The sequence below is a fragment of the Glycine max genome, chromosome 18 (assembly GCF_000004515.6).
Source record: "Glycine max cultivar Williams 82 chromosome 18, Glycine_max_v4.0, whole genome shotgun sequence".
Lineage (NCBI taxonomy): Eukaryota > Viridiplantae > Streptophyta > Magnoliopsida > Fabales > Fabaceae > Glycine > Glycine max.
Genome location: NC_038254.2, coordinates 43713325 through 43728054, shown reverse-complemented (window position 1 = coordinate 43728054; position 14730 = coordinate 43713325). Strand labels below are relative to the sequence as shown.

At 30.2% G+C, this 14730-nt stretch overlaps 1 protein-coding gene across 1 annotated transcript; it reads left to right on the top strand.

The window, feature by feature from the left end:
* Positions 1-9932: 9932 nt before the first annotated feature.
* LOC100794388 (probable protein phosphatase 2C 4) lies at positions 9933-13444 on the top strand. Its single transcript, XM_003551421.5, has 4 exons — positions 9933-11970; positions 12076-12189; positions 12704-12968; positions 13071-13444. The coding sequence occupies exons 1-4, from the start codon at positions 10672-10674 to the stop codon at positions 13184-13186; spliced, it is 1794 nt and encodes a 597-aa protein (XP_003551469.1). The 5' UTR covers positions 9933-10671; the 3' UTR covers positions 13187-13444.
* Positions 13445-14730: the final 1286 nt, after the last annotated feature.

Here is a 14730-nt window from a genome sequence, read left to right as displayed (position 1 = left end):
ACTTTTACTTGAAAATCAATTAACTTATATTATACATTTGCTTAGAACTTGGTTTTACACAAATTGTTTAGCACAAACTTAGTTCATGTGGACACGACAGTCGATTTTACTGTTTATTTGCTACTTATGTGAGTTGGTTCACTTGTCAATCCGGATCAATAATTATGTTTTTAGTCTCTCAAATTAGGAATAACTTCTCCAACATTCATGAGTTACCTTCCAAACTATTGTATTTTGGTAGAGCTCAATTTTTATGGTTTCTATTTACTTGTAAGGAAATGCATTATTTTATTGTAACAACTAACAACTTGAAAGCTTAGTAAATTGGCTCAAATGTCGCTCTACACTAATTATAAGTGTTATAAGATAAATAAAACAATTTAGAAATTATAAAGTTTATAATTTACATAAAAGTAATATCTCGAAAGTTTGGTCTAATAAGATACGAAAATATTTAATAAATGGTAAAATTTAATTGAATCATAGATATTTGTTATCATAAAAATAGAAGGAAAAAGTTGTTAAGTCCAAAGTTGTTTGAACCTTTGGTTTCAATTTGAACAAAGATGTTCACTCATATGAGTTCATCCAAGTGGCACACCATCTATATAATGTCTAAATAAGCATTGCTTAATTCCATAGGAAATTTGATTTTAATAACATATCATCTAATGATCATTTGATGTTTGAATCTTCTTATGTATACTTTTGTTTACTTAATTAATGTTCAATTTAATTCAATTATAGGAAACATTTATCAAGCTTTGTGATTAATTTATAGAATAAAATGCGATAGAAAGAAGTTTGTGTCGTTCTATTTATCTAAGTAAAAAATATAAAATTCAAAGCAAAATGAAAACTTTGATTGTGACACCTTAGTAGTTTATTAAACCATATATTAATATGGTCTTTTACAATATTCAAACAATGACTAATTTAAATAAATATGGCAATTAATGTTTGGTAGTGATTGGGGTATCAACCTAGCTAAGATCATTGTCTCAATTGTGTAATGCCTTTGTAATTTTTAAAAAATGAATAAATATGATAATTAGTAAGTAAAAGTCACATCCAACCATATCATAAAATATATAAAGTTTGTTTGTGTAAAAGTACCGATAGAGTTCATATATAATATTAGTCATCATCTATATTATAACCACATAATATACTAAATCTCCAAAGCGAAATAGACAACATTATCATACATATCCAAAAATATTTCATCAGTATCATTGCATCTAATCCATGAGCTAAGCGGAGGAATAACAAAAGTCACAAAATATTATGCCCTAAATAGATAATGATATCTAGACTAATAGTAATGATAACCTATGACAAAAGGAAGAGAAATAGTGATTCAAAAGTATCTAGTAATAGTAATTGGCGAAAGATCCAAAGAATGCATGTAAGTGATCTTGATCACCATAGGTACCCAAGAATGAATGTTTTCATTAGTGGGATTATAGTCCCACCACGCTTGACCATTTTACATGTCAATCATCACTAGAGGAGTTGCTTATATTGTCATTGTCACTAAGTTCTTCATGTATATGAACATAATTTAAAATAGAAAATAGAAAAGAGTGAGAAAATCAATATTTTGTAATAATAAAAACTAAGAAATAAATTGAACGAATAATCAAAGTATTATCTAATAGTACAAATAAATAATTAAAATAACAACTAGTTTGTGTTAGAGAAATTATCAGATAAATTATATACTCAAACAATAATAATAAACATTTGGTTATAAATAGTAAACATCATCCGCTAATAAATATACTATAAAAAGTCACATTAATATTAATGTAACATTATGTGTGTGACCCTAATTTATTAGTACTTTTAATGAATGATGTTATTTGGGAGGAGTAGAAAGGGGAATACACATTTTGAGGTCTTGATCTTATTTATCAATCTCCACCAACTAAATATTGGTCAGGAACTCATCAGTAGAGCTTCTTAGATTAAGTTAGAATTTCATGACACAAGATTGCAAGTATTAGACACTAATAAACCAAGCATGAAACTTCATTCTCAAACTAATATGACTCAACTTATATAAAAAAATGTCAACATATTTTCTAATGGATGTATATGCATTCCTATTATGAAAATCATCAATTATTTGCAACAAATCTTTTCTTTTTAAATCCATTAAATTTTTTATTGTTGATGAACTACAACCTAACATAGGCTCTAATTATCTAGTTTAGCATTCATAATTTACTATTCAAGTCAACAATATAATCCACCAAAATAAGTTGTAAATAAGACATATTAGCACCCACGATAGAAATACTATTACATATTTACTCATCCATGCAAATCAACTTGTCAAGCTAACAAAACAAATAAGAACATGTTGCACACTCATATAAGTTAATATGAAATTTCATGATAAAAGGTTGAATCATCATTGTTACCACTTAATAATCAAGTAATAAAAAGTTGATAGAATGTGTAGTAAAATGGTGGCTTAACAACATAAAAACACAATTTAAGAGGATTTAATGCTTTGTTTGGATGCGGAAAAAAAATAAAAGGAAGAAAAAATAAAAAAAAAACAGTAGGATAACTTTTAAAATTGTTTGGATTGAAAGAAGTAGAAAAAAAAACAAAAAAAATGTATTTATTTTTGCTTGTTTGTTCATATATAAAAGTTAGTGACAATAAATTTAGTTTTACATATAATTACTTTATTACCCATTACAAATTTAGTGGGCAATAATAATAATAGAAAGAAATATGGTTTATGCCATTTGAGGATGGGGGACAAAAATATTGTCTCCTTTGTTCATTTCCAACACCACACTGTTAGATTCTTGTAGCTAAGGACCATACTCTTATCAAGTTTCATGCATAGAGGAAGCATATTGAAATTCATCGATGAGAACTATCGCTATACAATGAATAATTGTTTAACATTAAAAGAAACATTTTTGTAGTACTCATTTGTCAACCAAAATCAACTTATTCAAAATGAAAAATAATATAATCACATTATAAAGAGAAAATCAAGTAGATCACACAAACTAGGGAAATCAAAAATAAAAAAATTTCAAAATCATCCTTGTAAAAAAAAACCACAAAACCCAAAGTTTAAAGCACAAAACCCATAAGCGTTTCTAACAAGATTTGAAAAATCATAACCCATAATCAAAGTAACAAAATCCAGATCCAAAAAATTAAATTCATAAATATTATAATCAAAATCATAATCCACGAGTAGTAAAGACTATAGAGATTGACAATAATGTGATGACTAGAGGAGATTGGCGATGATGTGTAACCAAAGAGGAGGACGAATAGGAAAATGAGTCTAGATGAGGATGATATTGGAGAAAGGGAATGAGAAAATGAGTGAATATATAAAATAAGACAATGAAGGAAGATAGTGCCATGGAGTAAAAGGATGAATGAGAGAACGATCTAGGAGAAAATCAAAGAAAAGACTTTGAAATAAAGAAAACTAGATAAAAAAAAAAGAGTTGTTCCATTGGAGTGAAAATTTTCTAAAGTTCTTAAAATTGGTGTGGCATGGTAAGACCCACCAAAAATAAGCTAAGCAACTTCAATTTAGTTCACCATTAGAAATGTTCTTAGTGATGTTTGGATAAAATTTTCCATATGCACTTAGAATAAATAAGGGGTATAAATGAATTGAACTTCTCTTATAAGTTAAAATCAACTTTTACACCTAAGCTTTTGCATAATTTAGATTCAAGAATTTTATAAAAGTTAAGTGTATAAGTTGGTTTAACTTCTAGGATAAGGTCAAGTCATTTTACTTTCTCTAGTTTCTAAGTATTTATGAAAAAGTTTATTTAAACAAGACCCTTAGAAAACATTTCTAAATTATGTACCAACAACACTTTATACATCCTCTTTGTTTCTTACAACCAAACAGAGGAAGTAGCTAATTTTTACATCAATTTGTTCCCTCTTGCTTGTTTCTATTTTAGTTCTATAGAAACAAACACACCACAAATGATCATTTTAATGAACAAACATTATGATTTTTATTGCACATGCAATTAAACATCAATCAAAAGAAAATTCCCCTTTATGTAAAATAGAAATAGTTGTAAAATGTCAAAAAAATTGAAATTATACAACCATCCAAAGATAGAAATCAAAATTAAAGAAAATAAAGATAATATTAGATAAAAAATGATGAAAATGTCAAAATTCATTTAGACAAAAAAGGAATAATAAAAATTAAAACCTTGAAAAGAAGGGGAAAGCTTCTTGATTAAGAGAAAAGGAAGCTTACTCATGAAAAGGGACTTCAAACTAACATGAAAAAAGTGATTTGGACACAAGACTTTGTAATGCTTATGTAACATCCCAATTTTTCGTAAATAAATTTAAAAAGCTTTTTAGTAATAAATAAATAAATAAATAAATATAGAGCAAATAATAGGTTGAGGACCCTAGGTATAAATAGTTATGTTAAGTCAGCTTCCTCCTTTTGGCCTCATTTTCGTTTTTCCCCTTCTCCTCTCAAAACCCTTTCTTTTTCCCGCAGCCCACCAAACCAGTCTCAGAAAAACGACGATCTCAAACCCGTTCACCGTTGGATCGTCGTGAAATTTGAGTATCATGTTCGCAACACAATTCCGAGAATTCTAACCGTTGGGAATTTCGATATCATGTCTGAACTGAGAGAACAACCCTTCGCATTGTAGTCTTTTTCTTTCCCGCAGAAACCCAGAGCTGTCTTGGTAAAACTACGATCCCGGTTTCGTTAACCGTTGGATTATTGTGAAATTTGGATATGTTGTTCAAAATTCAATACCGCACGCTTCCACCGTTGGGATTTGCGAGATAATATTCGTGGAGGGAGAAAAAGGAATCATATGAAGACAATACAAGTGGAGGTTTCAATCTCTTCTCCGTCTCTCTGACGTTTGGGAATTCTATCGGAGCAGTCGGATGAATAATTGAAAGAATTTCTGGGAACCGCTAGAGATGTTGCTATCGCTGGCTGAAGACACGTGAGCCCGCTTAGAGGTAAGGGATGAGTTATTCACAGTTGGGGATTAGAGAGAACATGTGTAGGGATCCTTAGAGGATTAAATTGGGATTTTATTTTGGGATGTTTGTTAAATTGCAATTTTTCCTTTATGATTATAAATAAAATATTGATGTCCTGATGAAAATTGCTTAATAAATTGTGCTCTTGATATTGTATATTTGGACCTATGATTTGGATATGATTGTGTAATATTATTTGAGGGGTTTTAGTCCTCATGTTGTGATAGTCTTTTATATAAATTGTTATATTGAGGACATGAAATGATAATTCAAATTGTGAGTATGTGATGAATTGTAGAATAACATGTTGCTTTGAGATTATAATATTGTTATTGAGATTGAGTATAAGTGTAAAGTTGAACATGTGTTAATTTGTGAGATACGTGTAAACATGTGATGGTGGATTGTGACACTATGAGATGTGAAATTGTGAATGAGTTCTAGTTGTGGATAAGTGTGTAGTTAACACTTGATGTGAAATTACTTGTGTTGTAAGCTATGAATTGTACAATACCCGACCAGCGTTATCTTGAGAAAAGCGTTGATGCGCAGTGTTAAAGAGAAAATGTAGGTTTCCTATTTAGGAACCAGTGTTAAATCGTAGCGCAATTGTGTTGAACGTGTTTAAAACACGAGTGTAAGGTCGTGAGTATTGTATAATTCATGAGCAATGTCTGCATGTAAAAAAAATTATTTTAGGGGTTGGACCTGAATCAGGAGGGAGAGGCCCTGACGGACTCTTCGGAGTGTAGGCCTTGGGGGTCACCGGGTTTGAGTGCTCCTTTAAGCCTATGCTGATCTCATATGGTTGGAGCATTCTCGCAAAACATCGTGACCCTGACTGGTCTCCCTATGATCTTACTTAGTGAGAGTGACCTGACAAACCCATTGTGTGGTGTGTCTTGTTATGTACTCCTAAGCGCCCCAGGGTGGTTTTTCACTGACATGGTACCACATTGCATATAGAATTGAGTCTTAGCATAATTATTGCATATGCTTGCTAATTGATGTGTTATTATATCATGATCGAAGTGTGGGATTCTTGTGTAATGCGATTGATAATTGAAAAGTGAATTTTGAATGACGAAGTAGTGAAGTTACGTGAGCTATGTTTAAGCAAGTGGTATCTCATTTATATAATATGTATATTTAATTGTCTTGTTTCTCTATTAGCTAGGAATGTGATAACTCACTCCCTGTGTGTTGTTGTGTTTGGATCCTGTGATGATCTTGAACTTGTGTTCGGGGGAGCAGATGAATAGGTGGATGACTATGAAGAACCTCATGCTAGAGGACACGGGAACACCACGCTCTGATAGGATGTGACATTAGGATATAGGTTCTATATTAATTGTATGAGACTTATATGACTTTCTTTGAGTCGAGATGACTTTATTATTTATTTGGACAAGTTTGAATATGATGTAGAAGAAAGTGAATGTGAGCCTTTTACCCATTTGAAAAGCTTGTATTTAAAAATGTTTTAAAAATACTTTTAATTAATATTTGAATTTTTATTCCTTTATTAATATATATGTGAGGGGTAGAGGGTGTCACAGCTTATACTGGGGGAATGAGTCAATTTATTTTAGAAGTACCTTTTTTTTTTACATTTACTAATAACTTTTTTGATAAAATGTGAAATTTTTAAATCTGGCCGTTGAATTATGAGAAACGTCTAGATGGTTATACATATAAAATTTTAGATAGATCAAATATCACATGTACTTAATCTTTTAACCAACATTTACTTAAATTTTGGAAAGTATATTGTATATTAAAATCATGTTGATTGATGAAATATGAAATAATTTTTAAATTATATAAAATTTTGTATGCTTGATTAATTAAGTGTGAACTCTCAAACAAATAATTGAATTAGTAAAATTCAAAACGTATATGAAGTTACTTAATTAATTAAGTTATGCTTGACTTACTTTTCAATTAAGTTAATCCCTTCTTATATATAAGAGAAGGATGAATTTACTCTAAGAGTTATATATATATATATATATATATATATATATATATATATATATATATATATATTGTTAGTTTTTAGGATAAAAATACAAACCTTAACTATCATAGATATTGAGAAAATAAAATTGGAATTTTATAACATTATTGTAAATTTATGAGTTTTTATCACTAAAACTAAATATTTATAAGCTAAAAGTGATAATGTCATACTAATATATTTCTTATTTAAAAGATGAAAACAAGTTTTATGTATAAAAATCTAACTTCAACCTCAATATGCATTAAAGCTAAAAACCAATGTTAAAACAAATCAAGACATTATCCCAAGTTTGTGTTTTTAATATCTATTAAGAGTTTATGCACTATTGTAGTTAAAAAAAAAAAAGTTTATGCACTATTAATATATAGGAATGAATAATTAATTTTACTGTCTAATCACAATTTTTTCTTGAGCTTTCATTGAGTTCATCCTTTCATTCTTTATCCTATTAGTTATTCTTTTAGAGAAAATATATATAACTATTACAATTCATCATTCAAATCCTCGAGTATGACATTGAATTTTCTTCATAAACACGAGAAAAGTGTAGAATCTGAAGATACTTAAATAAAATAATGCTAAAAGATTTGAGCTTGCAGAAAATTATACAATAATACTTAATTTTTCTATAAAGAATTCCATGTACTTGAATAATTTATTAGTGAAACTAATAGTATCTTATCAAGGATTATATGTACCCAAATTATTAAAGATGACATAGTATAATTCCTCTTTATTTATTATCGTCTATCGTTTATATCTTATGCTAACAACTAGTCTAGAATTTTGATTTTATAAATTAAGTTTTTAATAAAAAAGTTCTAAGAAATTTGTTCTTCAGTGTTTTCATAATACGATTATCTATTTTATCATACAATTGTGTTTTAATTTGTTATTTTTTAAATCTTGATTCTTTATACTTTTCTATCTTTTACAAAAAAAAAGTCAATTTTTTTAAAAGGTTCGACAACAAAATTAAACCCTATTTCTTGTGTTTATTTCTTAGCTTTTTAGATACTAAATAAATTAAATTTACATAATTTAACAAGAGTTTAATGACCAAACATTAACCATATAAAATAGTTTTATATCCATTTATAAATCATCATTAATATGATTTTTAAAGTATTTATTGATAAAGTTAACATGTTTATCATACATGAAATTTGTGATTAGAGATTAAATAATGTTAAGTTAGTTATATTTATATATATTTAAATCCAAGATATAAAATAAATTTTTTGCTATATATGATCAATCCATATATTATTTATATTATGTAAAAAATTATTTATTATGAATAATAAATGTTTGAATTTAATAGCATCAATAAATAAAATATTTACGAAATATAATATATTTATTAAAATTAATAAATATATTATATTTAATAATTTTATTAAATTTAATTCTTTATTATTATTTAATAAATAAGATAATTAATACTATTTAATGATATAATAAATAGTATCATTTATTGAATGTATTAAATAATAATAAATAACTAACTTTAATAGTATCATTAAATATAATGCATTATAATTGTAAATATTATTAATCTTATAATTGTAAAATATTTGGGTCGCATTATAATTTTCATCTTATAACCAATAAATAGATGAAAAAAAATAAATTTTTTATAAAATTAATCTTATCATCATTAATTATTTTTTGTTTTGTAGTCCATATCATTAATATGATAAGAGATATAACTGAAAAAAATAATTAATTTACATTAAAAAATAATTAATTTTTACACTATGGTTATATGTAATATAGGGAGGAGTATTATTTAGTCCTTCTATAAATACTTTATTAATTTTATTAAATACATACATTTTTTGCTGTGTATGATTACTATTATAAGGAATATAAATAAAAATAATAATTAATATTACATTAAAAAAATTAAAATAATAATTATTTTGAGATTTATTTTTTTTTACTCGGCATTTTTTAGTACAATAAGGTTAGAATCTATGATATCAGGTAAACTACCTAAACCTATCACCACTAGGTCCGGTGAATTTATATATAGTGTACAAACTCCATCTAGAACTGAAGAAGTTCAAGCCCATTCATTAAGTTTTGCTAGATCTGCACTTGCAAGATCATGTATTGTTTGGTCAGCCTTGGATCTCAGGCATGTGTACTGTTTCATTTAAGTCAAAATACCATGCTGAAAATACTCATTATCAATAGTTATACATATCTCACAATTAAATTCTGCTTTGTCTTTGTTGTCTCCATGAAGTTGAGGAATCTCATAGTTCAATTGCATGCTCAGATTCTCCACATTTATTTTAATCATTTGTTGTTCAACATTCAACAATATCATATTAGTGAGTCTGGACTAAGATTTAGTATCCTTTATCATCCAATCACCATCTATACAGCGAATAATCATGGCAATGAAGCAAGCAAATCACTAACAAGAAATGACAAATTGTTTAGTATAAGGAGAATAAAATATATCATTAATATTAGATCGACAATAATAGAAAATCTCTGCATTCATGCTTACAAATGAAAGGAATTTTTTTTTAAAAAAAAAACTCTTCCGGTCAAATAAAATATCTAAAGATCAACAAGATTTTTCTTTTCAAATATTTTATCAAGATTGTATATTTAGAATTTAAACTCAAAAAAATTAGTTAAGTTAAAATAACTTTATATCATATAATATAATCCATAGGGTTGGGTTGGTATGATACTGTAGGATCCACTTGCATTCATATGTGGAAAAAATAATTTATTTAGCTAGAAATTTCATATTTAAATTTTATCGTATATAAATAAAAATTTACTTAGACCAACAACAATCACGTCTTCAAATCATATTAATCTTTGATTGAGTAGCTTAAAAGATACACTACCCAGGATCTATCAATGTATGTAAGTTATTCTTAATTCTAAGCCCTTTCATGTCTATTTTCAATTGCTACAAACTAAAAAAATCAAATAATCTATAAGCATTTAATATATATATGTATATCCGCCATTTCTGTTTCTTAAATAAAGTTTTTAAAAAAAATAGAAGGTAGCAATAAAAACCTTCATAAATGCCTCCCACGCCGTTTCTATGCTAACTCTAGCAAAGTCAAAAGCATCCAAATTAATTTTAATTGCTATTTCAATTTAAAAACTACACCACGTTCCCCCTTATAAACTCTTCCTTATTCAAACTCACCACTACCAAAATAAAGAAACTCTTCCTCATTCAAACTCACCACTCTAAAATAAAAGAAAAAGAAAAAACCTGTCTCTCTCAGCCTTTTACTCAAACTCAGTCAACTAACTGATCAGAAGAAAGGAAAAATAAATTAAACCATAAAAGAAAAACTACCATGAACTAACTAGAAGAAAACAACATTTCCATTTTAAAAATTTAAAGAAGTGTCACAAAGTCAACACCCCCTCCCTCTCCCCTCTCTTGCAAAAAACCCTGTTCCTTGCATTCAACCCTGTTTTGCTCTGTTCTGTTCTGTTTTACTCTGCTTCCCTCTCCTCTGCTGTCTCTGCAATGCAAGTTGCTTCACTTTCGGCATTGCCACACCCACATCCAAAGCTCAAAACTTGAACCCTTCACTGTCTTTCACTCACCAATGGGTAATCGAATCAGTAATCTCTGCCTCTGTTCCTCCGGCGACGCCTCCAGGAGGTTCGAGAACAGAGCTTTCTTCCTCTCCAAGCAACACCAGAATTCCCTCGGAAACTCCATCTGCTACGTGAGACCTGACACGTGCCGGTTCTCCGTTGATGACATCACCCTCTTGACTTTCCGGTCAGTGTCCGGCGCCACCGTGAGTGCAAACACGTCGGCGACGCCTTCAACTTCGCTCGATGATTCACTCCAACACAGCGTAGTTTTGGATTCCTCTGCTTCATTTGAGAGCTCTGGTTCCTTCACTTCCACTTTAGTGCCTTTTCAGCATCAACATGCTCGTGGATTCTCCGTGGGAGGCTCTACAGAAAGAGGGTTGTATTGGGGTCTTCGTGATCGTGTGGTGAACGGTGAAGGGTCTATTGAGAAAGGTTATTCTGAGGTAGCAATGAAGAAGGGGAAAAGAAGTAAAAGAAATTTGAAAAAGGTTCTGAGTAGAGCGTTTTTAAGTATTGGGAGAAGATCAGTTTTGAAGAAAAATGATAACACTAATGCGAGAGTGAGTTGTAGTACTGGTTTGAGTTTGCAAGGTGCTGAGGGTGATAATGATAACTATTTGGATGGTGATGAGTGTGATGTGTTAATGGGGTGTGAGAATCTTCACTGGGCACAAGGGAGAGCTGGTGAGGATCGTGTGCATATTGTGATTTGTGAGGATCATGGATGGGTTTTTGTGGGGATTTATGATGGTTTTAATGGCCCAGATGCCACTGATTTTCTTCTCAACAATTTGTTTTATGCTGTGAATGATGAGCTCAAGGAGATGTTGTGTGCTCACAACAAGTTTGAATCCATGGCTATGGATTCAGACTCTTTGGAGTTGGAGGAGAATGTGTTGTTATCAGGTAAGGGAAATGGAGGGGTTGATGGTGGTTGTTCTTCAAGTGAATATAAAGAAAACTATCCAATTGAAAATGAAGAGTTAAATTTGGAATGTGCATCAGAAGGAGAGGAGGGAATGAATGGGATAAATAGTCAAAAAGTGGATTTGAGTCACTCAGATGTGTTACAAGCTCTTTCAGAGGCATTGAGGAAGACAGAAGATGCATTTTTGAAGACTGTTGATGAGATGATTGGTCACAACCCTGTGTTGGCTATGATGGGTTCGTGTGTTTTGGTGATGTTGATGAAGGGTCAAGATGTTTACTTGATGAATGTGGGAGATAGTCGTGCAGTGTTGGCCACTCACACTGGGGAACCTCTTCAGCTCACCATGGACCATAGCACTCAAGTGAAAGAGGTAGCATGTGCTTGTGCAATGCAACTTGTTTTTCTGAGCAATGAATGAAGGTTGGTGTGTTTTATGTTCATATGACATAGTTTGTGAGACCTTTGTGAATCTCAGGAGGTTTACAGAATCAGGAGGGAGCATCCTGATGACCCTTTAGCAATAACTAAAGGCCGGGTGAAGGGTCGCTTGAGTGTCACAAGGGCTTTTGGGGCTGGGTTCCTTAAGCAGGTAATTTTATAGTCTTTGCTGAATTACTTACATTACTGCATAAAAAGCATTTTCATGGGAGATTTCATTGTGAATAATATCCCAGAGAATTTAGTATTTAACTGAACTTAACAATGTCATATAATCTATGAAACTAACTTTAACTGTAATTATGACCTTTGACTCTTCGGTAAGACTCCAATATATTTCTATAAGTTTTGATCCTTTGAGTTCAAGACATTTAGTCACACATAAAAGCTTCTTGCTCCTTTCCAAGAATGTGTTCTAGACTTTGTTGCTGTTGCTAGTGCATAAAAGCATGCAATGCTAGTTTCATACTCCTATTTTTTACTGTTACATTGAATTATAGATTAATATTCTTCACAAGTAATTATAAGACAAGTCAACTTTGTTAAGACTCAATCATAGCACATCTAGCATGTTAACAGTCTTAAAATTTATTAGCACCCCAGTTGCTACTTCAATGGACCACTATATTTCACCCATGTCATGATTTTGTTGGTCCATTTTGCAGCCTAAGCTAAACAATGCTGTGCTAGAGACTTTCAGAGTGACCTACATAGGGGAATCTCCATACATCACATGTTTCCCTTCACTCCACCACCACAAGCTCAGCACAAATGACAAGTTCCTCATACTATCTTCAGATGGACTTTACCAATACTTCACCAATGAAGAAGCTGCTGCCAAAGTAGAGTCATTCATCACCATGTTTCCTGATAGAGACCCTGCACAACTTCTCATTGAAGAAGCACTAGGTCGAGCAGCAAAAAAGGCTGGTACAAAACACTTTTTTCTCCTCAACTATGTTTCAACATGAACTGAAAGAAATTCACAAGTGGTCAAAAAAATCTTAGTTAGGTTGATTTTCATTGTTGCAGGTATGGAGTTTCATGAGTTGCTTGATATTCCACAAGGGGAACGCCGTAATTACCATGATGACATTTCCATTGTCATAATCTCCATAGAGGGAAAAATATGGCGTTCATTGGTGTAAATATGCATATGATTATAGTAACTAAGCACTGAAACTTTGGGGCATTCCTTCTAGTTCTTCTTTGTTACCTCTTTCTAATATTTTTTTCAATACCAGAGATTCAAAATTAGGGGCAATCAAGAGCTACTAGTTCAAATTACCTTCTAGAAAGGACCAGTTCTGTTTTGATAATCCATCAATCTTTTGTTTTCTTTCAGTGGTATATCTACATTCCAAATAAATATTACCTTTTCTCTAAGAATTTAATAACATTGTCATAACCTGATCATAAAGTCAACGCCCATTTTATTTCTCCAATGATACCAAAATGACATGCAGTTGACAAAAGATCCTTATTTTGTGCGCTAAATTCATCAAGAATTTAAATAATCAGTTTCAAACAATGAGAAGCTGTAAGAAGGGTCCACAAAATAGTTTGACTTTAAAGTAACAACAATTTCAAAAGGCTTAGTCAACCTATTAAGGAGCAGGAAGTAGTAGATTTGGATATAATAGGGTTGATAGTCTAAGAACTTGTCCTATTTAATTCAAACTCTGCATGGTTGAAATTAATGATTGTTTATATATAATCTATGGCAAATTGATTTGGAAAGCAAAGTTTTAATTTGCTCGAAGAAAAAAGTATACTTCATGACATTTTTTTGCTAATGTTTAATTGCCAATTGGTTTCAGCAAAACATGTACAAATCATGCGTGACAATGACAATTCTAGAAAATATGAACTTCAACTACACTACGTAGATTGATAGGCACAAGGGTCGTAAAAGACAATGCAATAGGTCTATGGTAATTAGAAAACGCGTGGTTGATTTTAAAATTACATGCACGTACACAGATCAATCTATACTAGGATGTTTAACAGTGACTTAGGTCTATCTAAGATCTTTGAAGCAGTACCCTAGTGAATCATTCTCTTGAAATGCACAAGCCACTATAGATTCTACGTTCTACCTCCAAGATTTTTTTTATTCTGAATTTTTTGTATAAAGGAAAGTTTAAATTGGAAGGCACGGCTCTTTACATGGTTAGGAAAGACAACCTCAACAATGATTCAAAGTATATATATATATATATACACACACAACAATAATCTAATAATCAAACCCAAGTTACTAGTGTGAGTGAAAGACTCAACCAAATGTCCCAACACCTTCCTCCAATATGTAGATGTTAAAGCTAACCCAAAAATATTTTACTCATTGAAAAACAGAGAATATAGAATTTCACTATGTTTGTTTGGATAAATTTCTCTATAAATGCCTAAAGAGAAGAAATCAAAAAGATAAAATAATTTGAGTTTATCCTATAAGTTAAAATCAATTTATACGTTTAATTTTTATAAAAGTTATTTCATTTAACTCTTCCAAAAATTTAGATACATAATTTAATTTTAGCTTATGAAAGAAATTTAATTCAGTTTGTCTTTTTTTTCTTCTTCTTTTGTAAGTGTTTATAGAATTATAGCGAAGTTTACCTAAACACCAATTTTGCCTTAACTTTTTGTTGTGTTATGTGATGACATCATGGAAGTTTCTTGTGTGCTG